General features: G+C 44.3%; 1 protein-coding gene across 1 annotated transcript; it reads left to right on the forward strand.

Moving 5' to 3' along the window:
• The first annotated feature begins 2,782 nt into the window (after window positions 1–2,782).
• On the forward strand, window positions 2,783–20,808 carry cisd1 (CDGSH iron sulfur domain 1). Its single transcript, XM_068052488.1, has 3 exons — window positions 2,783–2,904; window positions 7,418–7,620; window positions 20,357–20,808. Exons 1-3 carry the CDS (start codon window positions 2,880–2,882, stop codon window positions 20,444–20,446), a joined length of 318 nt encoding a protein of 105 aa, XP_067908589.1. The 5' UTR covers window positions 2,783–2,879; the 3' UTR covers window positions 20,447–20,808.
• The last annotated feature ends 1,982 nt before the right edge of the window (window positions 20,809–22,790 follow it).

The following is a 22,790-nucleotide window of genomic DNA, read 5'->3' on the forward strand; positions in this document are numbered from 1 at the left end:
TAAACCCAAGTATCATTCTGGTGAATCTGCGCTGGACCCCTTTCAAGACTAATATGTCCTACCTGCAGTTGGGTGTCCAGAACTGAAAGCAGTACTTCAGATGGAGTTTGTCCAAGGCTCTGTACAACTGAAGCAAAACTTCCAACCGTTTGTATTTCTACCCCTTTGAGATATAGTCCAACATTCTATGAGCATTTTTGATTACTTTTTGCATCTGCCCACTAGTTTTTAATGATCTGTATACTTGGACATCCAAATCTTTTTCCCCTCTACAGTTCCTAGTCTCTCACCATTAACTCTTCAAGTCCTGGTAGTGAAAATAAGAGCACACGTAACATGCAGTGACTAAGATAAAAGCAAAATACTGCGGATGCTGGAAATCTGAAACAAAAACAAGAAATGCTGGAATCACTCAGCAGGTCTGGCAGCATCTGTGGAAAGAGAAGCAGAGTTAACGTTTCGGGTCAGTGACCCTTCCAGTGACTAAGGTTTGATTGATGAGACATGATGAACAGAACCTAACCTGATCTATCCAGCGGCTTTGGATTTAAGAATCAGGCCACGGCAAGCTCTCCTCAAAATTTATTGCCCTGTTCACTCATTACCACACCCCTCCATATCTGTTCGCTGAGCTACATTGGCTCCCAATCCAGCAGGGCCTTAAATTTAACTTTGGACTTTGGAATTCACTCTCTGCCTCTCTCACCTCTTTTAAGATGCTCTGAAAACTCTTTAGCCGGGCTTTTGGTCATCTGTCCTAATGTCTCTTTACGTGCCTTGTTGTCAGATGTTGTCCAATTACCCTCCTGTGAAACGCCTAGGGACGTTTTACTATGTTAAATGTCATAGAATCATAGAAAGTTTAAGGCACAGAAAGAGGCCACTTGGCCCATTGTGTCTGTGCCGGTTGAAAAACGATCCACCCATTCTATTCCCACCTTCCAGCATGTGATCCGTAGCTCTGCAGATTACGGCACTTGAGGTGCATATCGAGACTCCTTTTGAATGAGTTGAGGGTTTCTACCTCAACTACCCTTTCAGGCAGTGAGTTCCAGACCTCCACCACCCTTTTCCTCATCACCCCTCTAATTTTTCTACCAATCACTTTAAATCTATGCCCCCTCATCACTGACTTCTCTGCTGAGGTGAATAGGCCCTTCACCTCCACTCTATTCAGGCCCCTCAAAATATTATACATTTCAAGCAGATCTCCCCCCAGCCTTCTCTGTTCCAAGGAGAATGACCCCAGCCTATCTAATCTTTCCTCATAGCTGCATTTTTCCAGTCTTGGCAACATCCTCGTAAATCTCCTCTGTACACTCTCTAGTGCAATTACATCCTTTCTGTAATGAGGTCACCAGAACTGCACACAGTACTCAAGTTGTGGCCGAACCAATGGGTTATACAGTTCCAGCATAACTTCCCTGCTCTTATATTCTATACTTCAGCTAATAAAGGAAAGGATTCCATATGCCTTCTTAACCAACCTAAACACATGGCAGCACACAATGGTTGGAGGGGAGGGAGCGAGCGGGCGGGCCGGTGAGGGGAGTGGGCGGGTGGGTGAGCCAGCGGTCGGGGGTTTGGTAAGTGGGCGGTGAGCGAGCGGGCAGGGGGGTGAGGGAGTGGGTGGGGGGTGAGCGAGCAGGGGGGCGGCAGGGCGGAAGGAGGAGAGCGCACCCGCCACCAGCAAGGTCTTCGGCTACGCTCTCCCCAGACCCGCTCTCTACCCGCTCCCCAGACCCTATCTCCCCCCACCCCTGATCTCTCCCCACTCCCCAGACCCCCTCTCCCCCCACCCCTGATCTCTCCCCACTCCCCAGACCCCCTCTCCTCCCTCCCCAGACCCACTCTCACCGCACCCCTGCTCTCTACGGCCCGGATCCCCCCACCATCTGCCCGCATTACGCAATGATGTCATCTGTGCATGTGCCAACCCCATCTGCCCGCGTTATGCGATGACGACATCTGCGCATGCGCCAACCAGTCCTGGCACTGCAGAACATGGCGCATGTGCAGAGGGTAGAGCATAGGCACAGATTGGCGCAGTCGGATGATGTAAGCTGCCGGCTGTGTTGTCAGTAATCACTTTGTAAATGTAATGGGCCCCCCAGCCCTGCCGTCATGCTTGAGGCCTTGAATAAATGCTCAAAATAATGTTAATTTCTGAATCGATTTTATTGTAACTTCTGAAGGGTCATCGACCTGAAATGTTAACTCTGTGTCTCTTTCTTCCAGCCATGCTGAGTGTCGCATTTTCTGTTTTCATACGTACATACGAATTAGGAGTAGGCCATTCATTTATAATTTTTGACTGAGTTTTAATTTTTCTCATATAATTGCATAATTAGTTAGATTGTGGTATTCTAGAGCTCTTCAGACTGTGGCAACTCATTGTCACCCCGACCCCATGCTTTAGCCCTGCCACAGCCCCAAGGACAGCTGCCAAACCTGATTCAGAAACACAACCGAGGTGGGGGCGGGAGCAGGAGCCCTGCCTCTGACGTCATACACCAGTCTGGCGTTTGCGCAGTGTTGGCTGGCTCGCTTCCTGGTGACGTCATGCACTACCTTGGCGTTTGCGGAGTGCTGGTTGGTTCGTCTCTCCTTGACGTCATGCGCCAGTCTGAAGTTTGCGCAGTACAGGCTGGCTCGTCCCCCCCTTGACGTCATGCGCTAGCCTAGAGTTTGCGCAGTACAGGCTGGTTCGTCCTCTCCTTGACGTTAGCCGCCGGATTGGAGTTTGCGCAGTACAGGCTGGTTCGTCCTCTCCTTGACGTCAGCTGCCGGCCGGCCTTTGATCGTGTCACGTGGGGCCGGAGCGCTCTTTGTCACTGAGTCCTGGAGTTAAGGAGCATCGGATCGAATCAGCCAGAGGGATGGGGAGCAGTTCGGCGGTGAAAGGTTAGCGATAGATAGCACCCCTATTCTATTATTTGCAGGCAGATGAAGTGTTTGCAGGGAAAAAAACCAGAAAGTGCAGTAAATACTCAGCAGGTCTGGCAGCATCTGCGGAAAGAGAAACAGAGTTACCGTTTCAGGTCTGTTTGCATGGCCTGTTCTCGGTGCATTGTGCAGAGCAGCCCTGAACCCCCGCTCTCTCTGCTTCAGGCAAAACTCCTGCTTCATGCTTCGGGCAGGAATGGGCTGGCGCAGCATGCAACCTGCCAATCCTCCACCCGCTGCACGAATGTCAAGAGGAAGGTCAACGCCGCTTTCCCAATGCTGCCACCCTCCTAGTCAGCAAACAGAATCCACATTGTCTAAAGAATTCAATCTGCAGCAAATGACTAGAATCAGTTACCAATGTGCACGGAGTGGTTTATTAATGGTTACTCTACTGCTGACATTGTGTCGTGACGCCTAACTTCAGGTCAAAGGTCACAGTTGTTATTTCCCCCCCCCCCCTTGTCTCCCCCCCCCCCCCCCCAAATTCATCTATCTCTGGACTATTTTCTTTTAACGATCAGATAGCTGTGTTAAAAATCGAGTTTATTATTAAATGCTGCTTGTCTTATTGAGTGGGAGTATGCAGTAACGACCACAGTGCAGTCCTTGCACCCATTAACGTGCAATAAAGGATTTGGATGGTGTGATAGGATTGTTTACAAGCTTTCTTTTCCTTCTGTTTTCTGATAATTTATCTTTAAATCTCACTACATTGGCAATACACAATCCAGATTAGTTGTACAGTGGATACTGTGTCTACCTATGTATTAATCTTGTGGCTAACCACGGATTGTGGAAGCCTTTTAATTCACTTGTGAATTACTCCATTCTGCAGTTGACAGTGATGGTCTGGAATAATAGACTTGGTAAATATTGAGATATACTAATGGGTTGTACATAATGTCAGGTGCCACATGAAAGTGCTCTCTCTTTAACGTATTAAATATTGTCAGCAATATGTAGGTGAACACTCACCTGGGAATACAAAGGCTTAGTTGCTGTAAGCGAGTGCAAGTCACAGGTGCAATGCACTTACAGTAATGCTGTATTGGCAATGCATTAGTAAACTCACTGTTGAATTTCCAACTATATCGGTATATCATTATGCACAAGTTACAGAGTAGCATAGCCTGTCAGACTTTCTTTCACTGGGGCCACAGCTGACTGCTCCACATACCATCCTGGGCTTTGCTCTGGTTCTATACCTGACTGCCCGTAACTTCCTGTTTGCCTTTGCTTCCAAAGCTCAAGTGGTTTCTGAACACCACTACATGTACCAGAGTAAATGAACCATCAGCACCATTTTAAAAAATAGCAAGGTTATTCTTTTGGGTTTGTCCCTTTAGTTTAAACATTTGCCAATTTTTACAGTTTTACATCATGTTGTAAATTATTAAGACCTGCAAAAATAACTGCAATCAGTATTCACACTCTCAATAAGATGTCTGTACTTCAAATCGACTCTTGTTAATAAATGATATTCTAATTCTAATAAATTCTATTCTAATAAACATGTTTTATATAAAAATGCTATAACATCAATTTTCAATGACTATTCAGTTTTTAGGAATCCCCAATTACTAATTATATTTGTATTTCATCTTGTTTAATTATTAACTGAATTAACGCACTAAGGTTTTGTCTGGTTTATGTGTCAACCTTGGTTCAGTGGGAAAATTCTTGTCTCTGATTCAGAAGATTGAGAGTTCAAGCCCACAAATGTAGACTGACATTTCAGTACATATGGAGGGACTGCACTATTGGAGGTGCTATCTTTTGAATGCGATGTTAAGTTGTGGGACTGTCTGGCCTCTTGGGTGGCCATGAAAAAAAAGATCCATGGCACCTTTTGAAGATCAGCGGCATTCTTGCTGTCCTGACTAATATTTAGAGGAAGTAATCAAAAAGGTAGATGGAATTTTGGCCTTTATCTCAAGGTGTTGGAACATAAAGGAGAGGAAGTTATGCTTCAGTTGTGCAGAGCTTTAGTCAGATTCCATCCAGAGTACTACGTCAGTTTTGGGCACTGCACCTGAGGAATGATGTATTGATCTTGGGGATACAGCACAGATTCACCAAAGTGATACTGGAGCTCAAAGGTGTTAGGTTATGCGGACATATTGCATAAAACACACTCATTTTCCCTTGAGTGTAGAAAGTTGATGGGTAATTGTTTTAAGTTATTTAAAATGATGAAATGATTTTGATAGGGTAGTAGAATCAACTGCCTCTGCTGGGGTAATCCAGAACAAGGGGCACAATGTTAAAATTAGAGCTAGGCCATTCAGGAGTGAAATCATGAAGCACTTCTACACAAAGTCTGGAACACACTCTCCCCAAAAACATTTGGATGCTGGGACCAGTGAAATTTTCAAGTTTGAAGTCGACAGATATTTTGTGGTAAAAGTATCAAGGGATAAGGAATAAAGGTGGATAAATGGAGTGGAGGTCCAGATCAACTATGGTCTAATAAAGGTGGAACAGGCTCAAGGGGCAAACTGCCCTACTCCTGTTTCTACGTTTTATGGCAACCAGCTAAGTCAAACTAGAACTAAGTCATTATGATACTGGACTTGTAGTCCGGAAGGTTTACATTTAAATTCTTCCATGGTAAGTTATGAAACTGGTAATTTGTAGTAACACCAGAAAAATGACCATGAAAGCTGCCAAATTGTCATTTAAAAACTCAATTTATGTCCTTCAGGGAAACCCTACCTGATTTGATCTAGATACTGTGACTGCCAGTAATTTATTAGTGAAATGTTTGAGGCTGATAGCTCCTTTTGTTGGTTATGAACAGATTCAGAAGCTACAATAGCATTTCTCAGTGTGGGCTTTTAAATAGAGTGGGTTAGATTTTTGCAGTCAGCGGCAAAGCAACGGCACTTACCGCTGGCCTCTTAAGAAAACTGCCCACAACGATCTAGCGATCTCTGGTGTAGATTTCACCTTTCTTGGTGCAAGTTTAAATCTGGCATCGAGTCCAGGAGATTTGCAGGTGTGTAGCAGCAGTGATGTAAGCAATCAGAGTAATCAGCCAATCACATTGAAGTATTCTCACAGACTGCAAATCAGGAAGTTAAAAAAGCACCGATTATTCTTCACTTTTAATTAAAAATTTCAGATAGTGAAATAAATAATTGGATTTAGATAGAAACTAAAATATTAATATCAATAAGCTTTTGAAAAATTATTTTAAACATGTGAAAAAATTTTCTTCATGGATAAATTTGACATTCTGCAACTATGAAATTAGCTTTTCAGGGCCAGTCAGGGTGTTTAACAGTAATTTTGAAGTAGTAAGCGTCTTAAAAATCCAATTACACCTCATTTTACACAGTGTAACTTTCTATAGGGTTTTTACAGCGAGACTAACATGTGATAGTTGAAGTTTTTGTGAATTTACTGATTTGCTTAGGAATTGCACTCGGGTGGGGGGAGGGGAACCTCAATAGCACTCCCTCTGGAGGAGCATAGAATCATGATAGCAACTTCTGGATTTTTGCGCATGTGCGAACTCTCAAGTTGCTGCAATTTTCAGTGGCGTAATGCTGTAGAGTAACAATAGGACACACAGACAATTTCTCCATCATTACTACCACAAAATCTTGATCTTTGTACAGTTGTTTGTGTGCACACACTACTTTGTGTGGGCTGGATGGTAGGGGTCTGTACTAATTCTGCATTGGATTGCAGCATTCAATAATAATTTTTCACAATCTTTCACGCTTTCAGTAGACCGAGTTGGGATAGCTTAAGCTGCTGTGCCTAATTCCAAGGTGCCTTTAATGCCTTTTAAAGAAAAGCCACCCTAGCTCTCAGAATCTGGCATTGCGGAGCCTTTATTTTGTTCTTAACTTTTACGTTGAAAAAAAATCTTTATCACTAATCTACAGAAGCTGTCTCAACACACTGATCATATTGGGCAGTACCTTCAGTGTTTATTTAGTGTACGAGAGGTGCTTCCAGTTTATTCACGAGGGAATCCCAAGGTTTATCTTTTAATTACCTACAATACAGTTAGTTAAACTGTGAAATTTTAATTGCAACCTTGATATGTTTCTTGTAAGACGAGAGTATGTCTTTGCAAGAGAACAATTATTTGTTGTGTTGGGCTTTGATTCATTATTAAGACAAGTAATTTTCTGATACTTCTGTGCTCATGTTATAAATTTGCTACAATACAGTGTACACATTACGTAGCCTCTCTTTAATGTAAGCATTAGTTTAAATTAATGCACATCATCACCTGTTTACCACCTGTGAATTGGATTTTATACCCCGTTCAGTGCTGAGATATTCTTGGTTACTCAGTCCACTGCCACTGGCTGTGTATTTTTCCACTTACTGCTGCCTCCCATTGCATTTAAAGATAAATAACCAGGATCACTGTGATGTATAATTTAGCAAATTTCATGTCTTTTGTTTCATCCAAACATTTTTGTGCCTGTGTGCTTCCCTCGAACAGAATGGGTTGCAGCAATTTCACTGACTATTGGAGCAGCTGCTGTTGGTTACCTAGCCTACAGAACTTTATACTCCAGAGACAACTGCCATAAGTCATTGGTTAACCTAGACATCCAGAAGGATACCCCTAAAGTAGTGCATGCATTCGATATTGAAGACCTGGGAGATAAAGCTGTGTATTGTAGATGTTGGCGATCTAAACAGGTAAGAATGCCAATTTGATTACCTCATTACATGTCATGGAAACATCGAAATGTACAGAGTCACTGCCTCAAACTTGGAACAGTGAACTGAGAGTTTAGATTGAGTTCACTTTGTGCTACTGGTGGTGAATGTGTAGAAGAGGTAGAAGAAAGATTATTTGGATTAATATGAGAAAATGTTAATAAGTATGAGAAATATCTTGGGATATATTTCCTGGATACTGGGACTGGCCAAATGGTCCAGAGTGGATTTTGTCAGACCTGTACATTCTTATGTTCCTATTTCAGTCTGTGTATATTTTGTTTTCTAACTTCTTGTTTTTTAACTTTTTGACGAAAAGTCGGACTTTTGCATCAATAATGGTAAAAGGGTAATTTTACAATAAGTATTTCCAAAGAAATTGTTGTCATTTGTAAAGGCTGATGAACAAACGACAGGAAACTTTTTTTTTTCTGTACTAAACCGGCTACTGTTGATTTTAAGGGCACAGTGAGCGGGGCAGTAGTCTTCATTTTGATAAGGATGTCCTGGCAGCAGTAGCCACATGCTGTTCTATCTCAGTTGCTTTTCTCACTACCCCTCTGAAAGTCACAATCTTGCTACTGAAGAAAAGATTGAACACCCTTCTTCGCCAATGGACCAAACATTGGCAAATCTTTGACCAGACATCAACCCTGGAGGACCACTAAACCTCTAGACCGTCCCTCCTTTGAACTGCACAATGCAAAAGGTGCTTAGCTAATGACTGCAAATCGAAGGAAATAAGCCAGACACAGTACTGGGACGGAAGAAAGGCACACGACCATGAGCATTGGGAAGGAAGCAGGGCCCCAAAGTTATGTTCTTTGTCTTTTTACCACTGATAGTTTCCTTGGTTTCAGTGCCAGAGACTAGTCTCATAAGTGAGTGCTTGCTCCAAATGAGTTGGAGTTGCCTTTATCCTCTTGATAACCATGTAATTGTAATGGGAATAGAATATAGATAATCAACATAGAAAGTGAATCTTTGTCACTGAACCGGTTGCACCGTCTCCTCAGTGTAAAACTAGGAATAACAATGGCAAATTGCTGGCTGCTCAGAATAAATTGTCCTCGCTCGTTTATTGTTATTTGCAAATTTGGTCACTTCACATTGAGCTCCTGAACTCAAGTTGTTGATGTTTTATAGACAACAGGAAAGCATTGCACATAGGAAGGAACAAAATGGATGGCACAAACTGCATGAATAGTGCCATGAAGGTGAAAGAGATCTAAGGGGTCATAGTAGGATTGACATTAAAATGTTCAACAATCACTGTGTAGCAACAGAATGCTGAGCCTGTGTAGTGCTCTAATTGGATCAAGTCTTGATCCGCCTCTGCATGCTGCCGTCGAGGTGGCTGTGGTGTGGAAGAGACTGTTGCCTCCTCCTTCTGGAATGTGCCTTTGCAAAGCAGGTGTGGAAAGAGTTGCAGTGGTTTTTGTAGAAGTTCATCCCAAGCAGCTCCGTAAGACAGGAGTCTTTGCTCTACGGGCTGTTCCCAGGGATGCGCACCGAGATAAACATTAACTGCTGCTGGAGGACCATCAGAGATGCTCTTTGGTTTGCCCGAAACTTGTTGGTCTTCCAGTGCAAAGAGTTGTCCACGACTGAGTGTTGCAGACTGGCACATTCCAAGGTCCAGGATTACGTGCTGAGGGACGCACTAAAGTTTGGGGCAGCCACCGCAAAGACTCATTGGGGAAAGACCACTGTGTAAGGTCCTCCCGCCATAGTGAACCGAGGGGCTGGACCCATGGAAAACCCCTCGGGCTGTATACACCAAATATGGGTTTGCTGTAAAATGTACATTCTATGTAAAATGGAATGGAAGGGTTGTGAGGCAACTCACTCCTGTACTGAAGAAAACTGATTTCCTTTGCACTTTCTGGAATGTCAACTTGGTGCTGTTTTGAACTGTTTTGTAATGTATTTTCTTACAGATTTTATGAATAAAGTATATTTTTGAGGAAAAAATTTAAGAGATACTTACCTGGCAGTGGAGCGACCATGATCAGTGGCCTTTGATCTTGTTTCAGGTAAGTTTTGAGAAAAATGGCTGTAACCAATTCTAGAGCTCCAGGCCAGGGAGTGCGTAACACCATTAGGGTGGCAGTGAAAGATAGCAAAGGAGGTACACCCATCGACCGCGCCTTCATCATTAAGAAAATCCTGATCAAATGCTGTGGATTCCTAGCTGCCTGCAGGACTTCCCCAGCAGTGGATATTTCGAGAATGTGGCGGGATGCATCAAGTTCCTGAAGGTGTTCAAGGAGAGAGAAAACCAGGCACCGCTGTCTATCCTCACGGCGGAGCCGTTCTTCATGTTGCCATCCCAACGCAACCGGGTGGTGACAATTCACCTCTACAACCCCCATGTCCCTGTTGTCTATGTTGTTGCCTTCCTCACCAGGTACGTTGAGGTGGCCAGCAGCAGCACCGAGGTCAAGGAGCTGTTTGGGATTTGGACCAGCAAGCGGCAGGTCAAGGTCACCTTGAAGGTCGATACCAATGGAGCCATTATCCATCCTCCCTCTAGCTTCACTATCGGGGGAAGTCCAGGCTTCTTGGTCTATGCGGGGCAGCCCAGAGTTTGGCGGCCAACTGCAGCACAGTCGTCTGCAAGAACTGCAAGCAGGAAGGCCATCATGCAAAGGACTGCAAGCAGAGTAAGTGCTGCAACCTGTGTGGTGGGGCAGGCCACCTCTTGAAAACCTGCCCCAAACGCTGCCTCAGTTACGCACAGGCGGCAAGGTCACAGGAAAGGCTGGGGGAAGGAATGGTGAATGTGCCTCACGCTGCAAAGGAGACTAGCAACCCTCCCCGCAGTGAGGAAAGTCCGTCTGAGAAGGAGAGGAAAAGGGAGGCAGCTGCAAACAGTGACCCAACACCTATCCCGTGCCTGGAAACTCCTGCTCAACATACAGAATCCATGGAGGAGGAGGCAGCACAGGGACAATTGGATGAGTGGCAAGTGGTCAAAAGGAAAAGCACAAGGAAGAAGCCCCAAAAAAAGGAACAGGTCACCACCCAAACCAGTGGCAAGAGGAGGCTACCATCTGAGACACACTACGACAGCTGCTCCTCATCGGACGAGGAAGGGCCAGAAAGACGACACATGCAAAAGAAGTGGCAGAACGCAAAGGAGCTGGAAGAGAAACCCCCCCCAGCTCCGTGGCACTGGAAGCAGCGATGGGCCCAACGCGTCCCAACCCCAAAGCGCTGAACCCAGCAAGATGCCCAGTGCATTCCAGCTCCGGGAGACCAAGAGCAGCGAAGCGTCCGGTGCACTCCAGCTCTGGGAAACCAGGAGCAGAAACGTCCTCGAGGAGGAACAGAGGGGAATGACACCACCAGCAGAGGACAGTCCAAACCTTACTGCCTACAAGATCCCAACCTCGTGAGTGACGAGGGTTTTCTGAGCCCAACGCATGTGCAACAGCTTGTGCAGGAAAATACCCAAGAACTGGGACTAGTAAGGACACCTGGAGTGGTAAGCAATATCCAGCTTTAAATGGGTATGAAGATTGCTTCTATTAATGTGCTTAACGTTAAATCCACTACCTTGCCAAGGTCAAAGCTGACCTACTGTTTCTGCAGGAGTGTGGGATACCATACCGCACCTCGGCACTTACAGGCAATAGTCATGATGCTGGTCCCACGGGCCATCGATCTGGTCAGGGGCAAATGATTCCCGTTCCTCTGGCCTGGGTATTCTGCGGGGAGGCAACTTCATTTCCAAGTTAAGGAGGTGGTGGGCGGTCGCCTGCTCGTAGCAGATGTAATGTACAGCAATGCTCTGCTCCAGTTAATCATCATGTATGCCCCGGTCCAATACAGCGAGCGGCTGACCGTCCTCCAGCAGCTTCCATTGCTATGGCAACATCCAGGCCGGTCATTCTTGGCGGTGGCTTCAGCTACATCATTGATGCAGCTGGACGATCAGGCAGTGACGACAGCAAACTGGATGCCACGTCCAGATTTCTAATGGAAACAGTAAAAAATGCCAAGCTGCATGACGTCTTCAGCAACCCTGCAGACGGAGCGCAGCGTAGATACACCTGGTCAAGACTGGATGGGTCTGCCTGTTCCAGGATTGATTTCCTGTTTGTGTCCCGTGCTTTCATGGTCAGATTCACTGACATCAAGCTGGTGTTGTTCTCTGACCACTGCCTCCTACTGGCTGACTCTCACCTACAGGACAACCAGTGGGTTGACAGGGGGACATGAAAGCTAAATGTAACACTTCTGATGCCAGAGAACATTGAGGAACTCAAAAGGGATTGCAAAGGTTACATAACCGTGAAACCCCTCTTTGAGCCTCCGGTGCACTGGTGGGAAGCGAACATCAAGAGGTTCTTTATCTTTAAAGGTGTTCAGAAGGTGAGAGAGAGACAGGGAAATGTCCCGACTCCAGAAAAGAATGCAGAATCTGCTCCGGCTGCAGTCGATTGGGGTCGAAGTCGAGGATCTCCAAGAGGTGAAGAGCCAGCAGGCCTTGCTCTTTCCCACGGAGGCCTCCAAGATCATCTTCCAGTCCAGAGTCCGCTCCTTTCAACAGGATGAGATGTGCTCGCGTTTCTTCTTCCAAAAGGTAAACACAGAGTTCTGTGATCAGCAGCCTGAAGGAAGAGGATGGCTCGGTGACGTCATCGCAGTCTAACTACTAAGGAACAGCAAATCGTTTTACACCAGGCTTTACGACATGAAACCCACGGACAGCATGACCTTCCAGTACTTCCTGTCATCTATCACGGAGGTGTTAGGTGACAGCATGTGGGAGAGTTTGGACAAACTGCTAACTCTGGAACAGCTGACAAAGGCAGTCAGATCCTTCGAGACTGATAAAACTCCCGGAAGCAACGGCTTACCGATTGAGTTGTATTCGACTCTGGAACTGGATCGGCCCAGACCTGCTGGAAGTATACGAGAGTATGCTTCTGGCTGGCAGCATGTCAGAATCCATGAGGAAAGGCATCATCACCCTCATCTACAAGCGGAAAGGGGAGAGGGCAGAAATCAGAAATTGGCGGCCCATCTCGCTTAATGTTGACTACAAGATTCTGTCCAAAGTCATCACCAGTCAGGTCAAGTCTGCTCTGGAGTTGGTGATTCACCCTGACCAGACCTGTACTGTACCCGGCAGGAAGATCTCTGATAGCCTCGCGCTACTCAGGGATACGATCGCCTATGTAGGGGACAGGGAGGTGGACACCTGCCTCATCAGCTTGGACCGGGGGAAGGCTTTTGACAGGATATCACACGCATTCATGATGGACCTGCTCTCCAAAATGGGGTTTGGGGAGGGAATCTGTAATTGGATCCAACTGCTCTACACAAACATCAGTAGCGCAGTCCCAATCAATGGGTAGGAACCAGAAAGTTTCCTGATCAAATCTGGAGTCAGGCAGGGCTGTCCTCTCTCCCCTGTCTTGTTTGTTTGCTGTATCGAACCTTTTGCTGAGTCCATTAGGAAGGATGCGGGCATAAGAGGGGTGACAATCCCAGGCAGCGGAGGTACTCTGGTTCAAGCCTCCCTGTATGTGGACGTCGTCACCGTCTTTTGCTTGGATTTGCTCTCCGTTCGCTGGCTGATGAGCATCTGCGACCAGTTCAAAATGGCCTTGGGAGCCAAATTAAATCACGGCAAGAGCGAAGCCATGTTCTTTGGGAACTGGGTTGACTGATCCTTTGTCCCCTTCACCGGCTGATCAGACTACCTGAAAGTGCTGGGGACATGGCTCGGAAGGGCCTGGGTGTGTGACAATATCTGGAAGGAGCGAGTAGCCACGGTACACCATAAACTGAGCATGTGGGAGCAGCGTTTTCTCTCCATTGCGACTAAGAGCCTGGTTATATGATGTGAGGCGCTCACGTTGCTGTACGTGGCGCAGTTCTGGCCCAAACCCCGCTCCTGCGCCAAGGCAGTCACCTGAGCCATTTTCCACTTTATCTAGAGATCCAAAATGGACCGTGTCCAGGGGACACGATGTTCAAACCTCTGGATAAAGGGGGAAAAAACATACCCAACATCGCCCTGATGGCCACTTCTGTGTGTGGCTGCATCAAGCTGTGCATAGAACCCCAGTACACGAACATCAAGTATCACTATGTGCTGAGGTTCTTTTTGTCCCCGGTGTTGCGAAGGATGGGTCTGGCCCATTGCCATGGAACGCTCTATTCGGTTGCACCATGCTGTACCACCTATCCTTCGTGGAAAAGTTTGTGCAGAAAAACACCTTTGACCACAAGTGGTGGAGGCAGAAACCCTCAACTCTTTTAAAAGGTACCTGGACTTGCACCTGAAGCGCTGTAATCTGCAAGGCTCTAGACCAGGTGCTGGAAGGTGGGACTAGATTGGGCAGCTATTTTTTTCAGTCGGTGCAGACACGATGGGCTGAATAGCCTCCTTCTGTGCCGTAACCTTTCTATGGTTCTAACTTCATCAGGCAGTGGTCTGCACAGAATGTCCTCAAGGCCCTGCGGGAAAAGGAGATGGTGGATCCTGTCAGATGGTTCCCCGAAAGCACGCAGTCAGTCATTTGGCAGAATGCCTTATCAGAACTTTCAAACAAGCGGCAAGATGTAGGTAGTTTGGCTAATGGTGAGAAGGGCCCTCTCTGTCAGATCCTTCCTGTATGCCCTGAGTCTCACTGCCTCCGCACGCTGCCCTCGAGGTGGCTGTGGTGGGGAAGAGACCGTCATCCACTTCCTTCTGGAATGTGCCTTTGTAATGCAGGTGTGGAAGGAGATGCAGTGGTTTTTGTCGAGATTCATCCAGAGCAGCTCTGTAACATAGGAGTCGGTGCTGTATGGACTGTTCCCAGGGACGCACACCGAGATAAACATCAACTATTGCTGGAGGACCATCAACTCAGTGAAAGATGCTCTTTGGTCTGCCTAAAACCTGCTGGTCTTCCAGTGCAAAGAGTTGTCCACGACCGAGTGCTACAGACTGGCACATTCCAAGGTCCAGGACTACCTGCTGAAGGATGCAGTAAAGATTGGGTCAGCTGCCGCAAAGCCTCAATGGGGAAAGGCCACTGTTTAAGACCCTCTCGCCATAGTGAACCGAGGGGCTGGAACCCATGTAAAACCCCTCTGGCTGTATGCACCAAAAATGTTTTTGCTGTGTAGTGCAAATGTACGTTGCATATAAAATGGAATGGCAAGAGTTGTGAAGCAACTCATGTTCTGTATCAAAGGAATCTGATCACTATTGTGCTTTCTGAAATGTCAAATTTAAGCTGAACTGTTTTGTAATTTTTTTTACAAATTTTTATGAATAAAGTATATTTTTGAAAAATAGAGACACTGAGTCAGTTCACAGAAGAGCCAATAAGGCTGATCTGTGGTGTCAGAGGTGTGAGGAAAATTGGAAATTTGGGCTTTTGAAACCTCCTTCTGATCTGGTACCTTCCCAGTCTCCAGTGACTTTCCCATAATTCAGTGTCTCAAGGTTCATTCCCTGTCTCTTGATCATCTTCAGATAAACATAACTCTCTGGAGAATTTTTGTTTTGTTCCTTTTCGGTTAATTTTGCCAATGTTATGCCTGTTTGGGAGGGCATATTACTTATGGAGGAAGTAATTATTTAGTATGCTGACTATCTGGTGCTCTTTGTTACAGCTCTTTGTGTATTTTATGGTTCTCACCTTTTCTCTGACTGCTCTCCCACTGTAAAATTATTCTGTTCTGTCGAAAGAATTTCTTGCTTTTTTTTCTACCAGTTACGTCTTTTTTTCCAAGTTTTATACTTCCGACCATCGTTAACCTGTTTGTGCATGTATTCACCCCATTGATGCCAGTCATCTGTCTCCCTGCGGTTTGTTTCTGCTCCTGATTTTTACTTATGATTAATTTGTTAATCCCTTTATGGTCATGCTTGCCCAGTTATTTATTCCACATGCTGAGCACTATGCCTTTAAAGGTTTTGCGGTTGTCTCCTATTGAAGTGTTGCAGAATGACCATCCTCAAAACAATTAGATAAAGCTTTTGTTTCATTTCTTTGAAGTTAGCTGCTTCCTGGTCTTTGGTGTTTCTACATCCCAGACCATTTAGAATTGGATCATTCAATGGTTGTTATACCTCTTGGGTGCTGTGACTTCCATTTCCTGCAGGTCTTCTGGATTACTTGTCATTAGCAGGACAAGATTTCCATTACCTCTCATGCTTTCCCTGAAGCATGGGCCATGAATCAGTTTTGCAATACCATTACCAATTTAGACTGTGAACCTCTTCGATATTTATAGTTTATATTTGGCTGATTGAAGTTACCCATTAAAATAAAATTTTGATCTTCACATACCCTTCTTATTTCTTCAGTGAATAGATTTTGCCCATGGAAGTAGATTGTTGAGGGCAGATTTTAAATCACCTTTACCTTGTCTATGCAAAGTCATATTAGATGTAATATAGTAGTCCTCCCTGTGACACTTTGTCTTGTAGGCCACACCATATATAAAAATCAGAGGCTGAAGAAATAAAAAAAAATGTGGGATAAGCATCTTGTGCCTGTCCCACCATCTACAAGGTACAAGTCAGGAGTGTGATGGAATACTCTCCACTTGCCTGGATGGGTACAGCTCCAACAATACTCAAGAAGCTTGACACTATCCAGGACAAAGCAGCCCACTTGATTGGCACCCCATCCACCACCTTCAATATTCACTCCCTTCACCACCGACGCATAGTGGCAGCAGTGTGTACCATATACAAGATGCGCTGCAGCAACTCACCAGGGCTGCTTCGACAGCACTTTCCAAACCCGCGACCTCTACAACCTAGAAGAACAAGGGCAGCAGATGCATGGGAACATCTCCACCTGCAAGTTCCCCTCCAAGCCTCACACCATCCTGACTTGGAACTATATAGCCGTTCCTTCACTGTTGCTGGGTCAAAATCCTGGAACTCCCTTCCTAACAGCACTGTTGGTGTACCTACCTCACATGGACTGCAGTGGTTCAAAAAGGCAGCTTACCACCACCTTCTTGAGGGCAATTCGGGATTGCCTAGCCAGCAATACCCGTATTCTATGAAAGAAAAAAAAACAAATCAAAAATCTACTTAAACAGCCCTAATCAAAGTCACAAATTATATCCTGTGAGATTGGCCATGGTGCAATGTCCCTCTTTGTCCTTCTCAATCTTTCTGCAACCTTTGGCATCATCAACCTAACTGTCCTGCTCCAACACCTCAGCTCTGTTGTCCAGCTCCATGAGACGGCTCTTGCTTGGATCTAGTGTCAACTGTCCAATTGTATCCAGCACATCCTAACAATTACTTCACTTCCTGCCCCTGCACCATTACCTCCAGAGTCCTCCAAGGATCTATCCTTGGCCCTATTGTCATCTTCATATACATGCTGCCCCTTGATGACATGATTGAAAGTCATGGGATTGGATTCCACATATATGCTGATGGCATCCATCCCTATTTCTCCACCACCTTCCTTGACCCCTCCATTGCCTCTGTGTTGTCAGTCTGCTTATCTGACATTCTGGTGAACCACAATTTTCTTCATTTAAATATTGGGAAGACTGAACCCATTGTCTTTTGTACCTGCCACAAACTCCATGCCCGCATCACCATTTCTAACTTCCTCCGTGGACATTGTCTCTGGTTGACTCAGACTGTTAGTGAAGTCATATTTGAGCCCAAACTGAGCATCCAATTCCACATCTTCTCCATCACAAAGACTTCCTGTTTCCACCTTTGTGGTATCGCCTGTCTCCACCCTGCCTCAGTCTGAAACCCTCATCCATACCCTGTCACCTCCAGACTCAACTACTCCAGTACTCTCCTGGCCAGCCTCCACACATACAAACTCAACCTAAACTCAGCTGCCCATATCCTATCCCACACCAAGTCTTGCCCACCCATCATCATTGCTAGCTGATCCCCATTCCTACAACAGTCTGAGAGCTCAGCATTCACCCAACTCTGGCCTCTTGTGCACCCCTGCATCTTCACCCTAGCTGTGTCTTCGACCATCTAGACCAGAGGTCAGTGACTTTTTTTTATCTGAAGAACCTTTTTAAAAAAAATTGCCGTGAATAAAAACTATTGGGAGCCGCAAGACAAAATTTCAGCATTTCTTAGCCAGATACTTGGCAAATTGCCAAGTGTCTCTGGCAGAGTGCATAATTTGCATATATAATAAATTCAATACATGTATTTCATTTATCAATAGAAAAAACAAAATACACCTAACTCTGAATTATTACATTTTTGGCTCTTTTTACTGTAATTTTGTCAGTAAAGTCATCTTTAAAACAAACTGCAACTTAAGATGCATAGAATTAAGACAATTTTTTCAGCTATTGATTTTTGCGATAAAGAGCTTCAAATCGGAGGAAGAATGCTCTTGCTATGGAGGGAGTGCAGCGAAGGTTCACCAGACTGATTCCTGGGATGGCAGGACGGACATATGAAGAGAGATTGGGTCGATTAGGCTTGTATTCGCTAGAGTTTAGAAGAATGAGAGGGGATCTTGCAGAAACCTACAAAATTCTAACAGGACTGGACAGACTAGATGCAGGAAGGATGTTCCCGATGGCGGGGGAGTCCAGGACCAGGGGTCACAGTATAAGGATAAGGGGTAAGCCATTTAGGACTGAGATGAGGAGGGATTTCTTCGCCTAGAGAGTGGTGAACCTGTGGAATTCTCTACCACAGAAAGCAGTTGAGGCCAAATCATGAAATATATTCAAGAAAGAGTTCGATATAGTTCTTAGGGCTAATGGGATCAAGGGATACGGGGAGAAAGTGGGACCAGGTTACTGAGTTTGGATGATCAGCCATGATCGTATTGAATGGCGGAGCAGGCTCGAAGGGCAGAATGGCCTACTCCTATTTTTCTATGTTTCTAATAGCACATTCGGAACAATTTATCATCTCAGCTATATTAGAAACAATGATGATCGCAATCATAAAATCTGTTCCTCGAACCAAAGTTATCTGTAACCATGTTGTAGCTGTACCACTCAACAGGTTTATTTAGAGCACAATGATTTTCGTTAGAATCATTTGAAACTGTAAAGTACAGCATAATTAGCTTTTTATTCCCACAATAGAAACACGTCTCTTATTTTTCTTGACTTAATTTCTTGTCGGCTTTTTTCATGTTAATGTGATCCAACTGGAAAAGGTTAGGAGCCACAATTGAGTGTTAAAGAGGCACAGGTTGCAGACCTCTATAATAGGCTCTAAGCTCTGGAATTCCGTCCTAAACCCCTCTGTCTCTCCACTTCTTTACCCTCCATTAAAGCTCCCTACCTTAAAATCTACCTCTTTGTTCAAGTGTTTAGTCTCTCCTCCCTTGGTTTGGCATCATTTACTGTTTGATTATGGTTCTGTGCAGCATCTTGGGGCATTTTTCTCAAATGTGTGACATAAATGCAAGTGATTAATCAATCACACTCATGGTCTCTCTGTTCTGTACTCCCTTTAACATTGTACCATTTAGCTTTCTTCCCACCATTCCTCCTCTGAAATGCATCACTTCACACTTCTCAGCAGGTGAAATTTATTGCAATGTTTCTTCCCATTTCACCAGCCGATGTCTCCTGAAATCTGTTACTATCCTCTCCACTGTTTACAGCGTTTGAGTTTCTTGTCGTCTGCAAACTCTCAAATTATGCAGCCTATGCCGAAGTGCAGGTCTAATAAATATTAGAACAATGGTCCTAACGCTGACCCTTGGAGGAAATCAGTGTATACTCCCTCTAGTCTGAAAAGCAACCGTTCATCGCTACTCAGCTTTCTGTCCCTGACCTAATTTCTTATCTAGGCAACCACAGCCCCTTTAATCCCATAGAACTATCAAAAACCATAGAAAAGTTATGGCACAGAGGGAGGCCATTCAGCCCATCGTTTCTGTGCAGGCTGAAAAATCTAGCCGCCCAATCTAATCCCACCTTCCAGCACCTGGTCCATAGCCTTGCAGGTTACAGCACTTCAGATGCATGTCCAGGTACCTTTTTAAAAGTGTTGAGGGTTTCTGCCTCCACCATCTATCTGGGCATTGAATTCCAGACACCCACCACCCTCTGGGTGAAGAGTTTTTCCTCATGTCCCCTCTAATCCTTCTACCAATCACCTTAAATCTGTTGCTCCCGGTAATTGACCTCTCCATTAGGGGAAACAGGTCCTTCCTGTCTTCTCTATCTAGGCCCCTCATAATTTTGTACACCTCATTTAAGTCACCCCTCAGCCTCCTCTTCTAAGGAAAACAACCCTAGTCAATCCAATCTTTCCTCATAGCTGCAACTTTCACGTCCTGGCAACATTCTTGTAAATCTCCTCTGTACTCTGTCCAGAGCAATTATGTAATGTGGTGACCAGAACTGTACGCAATATTCCAGCTGTGACCTAACCAGCTTTTTATACAGCTCCAGCATTACATTCTTGCTTTTGTATTCTATACCTCGGCCAACAAAGGAAAGTGTTCCATATGCCTTCTTCACTCTATCTACCTGTCCTGCCATCTTCAGGGACCTATGGACTTCATGGGCTTCAATTTAGCTAATAAGTCTATTTTGTCACATTTTATCAAACGCCTTTTGAAAGCCCATATATACTACATCAACTGTACTACCCTCATCAGCCCTCTGTTATTGAACCAAAGAAGAATTTTGTTATTTTGTGCATTTAACCCAAAAAAACAGATCCCTGTGCATGAAGCAGAAAGCTAACTTTTTTTCTTTTGTATTTCAGTTCCCAATGTGTGATGGTTCCCACACCAAACACAATGAAGAAACTGGAGACAATGTAGGGCCATTGATAATCAAAAAAAGAGAAGCCTGATGCAAGGATATTTTAACAAAAAAAAGCTTTAGAACATGTTTTGTGTTCATCATCAAATAATTGCTGCACGCCATCTTGGCAAGTGTAAAATGAAATAGATGTAAGCTGTGTGGTGCAGACCTTAATTTTCAGCAAGGTCCGTTCTGTTTGACTGTGAAAACACTAATCTTGGCCTTGATATCACTTGAGGTGTTCTTCAAAATGTCTGTGGTTGCTATTATTTTCTTTTCTGTATGTATAAAGTAAACTATTGGAGTAGCACAATGCAATAAGATCATTTTCTTGAAATTGTAGTTGACAAATATATTATTTTGATCATTTTACAAAAGTCAAAAGAATAAAGGATTGGAAGTTGTTTGAAATCTGAGTGTTATACTGTTTTATCTAATGTCATGAAGGAAAAACAGACTTGCATTTATATAGCACCGTTCACGAGCACTGAATATCTCAAAGTGCATTACAGCCAATGAAGTACTCTAGATACATGCAGTTGAATAATATTTGCATTGGGCTGGATGTAGGAATATAAATACTTCTGAAAATGTCTAAAGCCTCTGCTTACTTCCAATTTGGATGTAGAGGAGCATGGGAAAGTACAGGACTGGAAAAGACTGCTGTTTATCTGGTCAGCTCCAAAACCTAATACCTCTGAAGTACCCACCGCCTCGAATAACAGTCCAGTTCTGAATTAAACTTTTCTACATCATCTGCCTCTCCAATCAGTCCGTTCCACATATTCACCATCATTGTCTCTGAAATAGTTTAATCAAATCATCCCTTAGCTTTCCTCTTCCAAGTTTGAGCCCTGCCTTCTGTTTCGAGAGATTGGCAACTTGGAAATTATCTTTCAGAATCTCGATTGCTTAAACAACATCTCTCCTATGCGTTCTCTTCAGAATAAACATTCTCTAACCTCTCCTTGATTAATTGCCCTTAAGCTCGGTATCAGTTTGCTTGCCATTTTCTGCACCACTGCATTTGAATATACACAATTTACACAGCACGAACCCATTATTAATTGAATCAGTAAAACTTGCATGTTTTAGACGAAATGTAGTTCTTGTGTGTACATGGAATTAGGCTAACAATACAGCAGCACATTTGGAAATATATACTTGATAAATTGTAGCAGGTTTGTCTGATATATTTTTGTATTTGCTCATAAATCTGACAACTGGAATAGGCAGAAAGTTTCACACCCATATAACGTCTCACGTTGTGCTGTCTTTCTGAAGTCAATTGTCAATTTCATGATTTGGAAATGTCTTGCAAACTAGTCTCATGGCAGGGGAAAAATTTAATTCCCACTAACTACTCAGAAGATCTTTTATGTGTTCATTCTCAGGCCTTTTTCAGCCATTAATATGTTTCAGGATATCTACTTGCATGTTGGAATGCCTGGGTGTCTGAACGTGCTTGAGAATCTTCATGGTCTTTAATTTCCTGCATCATTAACCATTTGTAGTCAAGTGAGATAGCGTAGCTAGTCATGTATCGCATATCTTAGTGTCTTGGGGCCTAATTCCACACAGTGGCCTCTCCTACCTTGCAGAATAATTTCGCTCATGTTGGGCACTGCTGCCATTTTAGTTTTGTTTTGTGCGGTTTTATTTGTCTGAGTTGCGGAACAGTAGCATTGTGGTAATAAAACTGGGCTAGTAATCCAGCGGCCCGGATGAATGCTGTAGAGACATGAGTTCAAATCCCACCATGGCAGTTGGGGGAATTTAAATAATAAATCTGGAATAAAAAGCTAGTCTCCGTAATGGTGACCATGAAACAACCAGATTGTCATTAAAACCCATCTGGTTTATTTTATGGAAGGAGATCTGCCGTCTTTACCCGGTCAGGTCTACATGTGACTCCAGACACACAACAATGTAGTTGATTCTTAACTGACCTCTGAAATGGTTTAGCAAGCCACTCAGTTGTATCAAATGTTACAAAAATGCCTCTATTGTTAAATATATTTTTTGAGGATTTGTTTTTGAAAGATTGAAGAAATGTTAAACTTTGGGGTTTTCAAAGGGGGTCATGTAAAGGCCACTTGACTTTGAAAATCTGTCCCTGGAAATGTTTTTTTTATAAGGGGCACTGAAGGTCTTGTGTGGAAAGCAAGCCTTTCTGGGAAACCACCTGACCTCCAGCTCAATAAACAACAGAGAAATTTGGATACCTGGAGAAGTTGTTTACCAAGAAGTGATGGGTCAAGATTCATGGCAGTCAAAAGGTGGACCTCTTGTTAGTTTCGCTTTTGAAATATTTTGAATTGGGATTGAACTGCATAAAAAGGAAGAGAACTTCCAAGGGAAGGAGAGAAGACAACAATCCAGCTCAACTTTCC

The sequence above is a fragment of the Heterodontus francisci genome, chromosome 20 (assembly GCF_036365525.1).
Source record: "Heterodontus francisci isolate sHetFra1 chromosome 20, sHetFra1.hap1, whole genome shotgun sequence".
Classification (NCBI taxonomy): Eukaryota; Metazoa; Chordata; class Chondrichthyes; order Heterodontiformes; family Heterodontidae; genus Heterodontus; species Heterodontus francisci.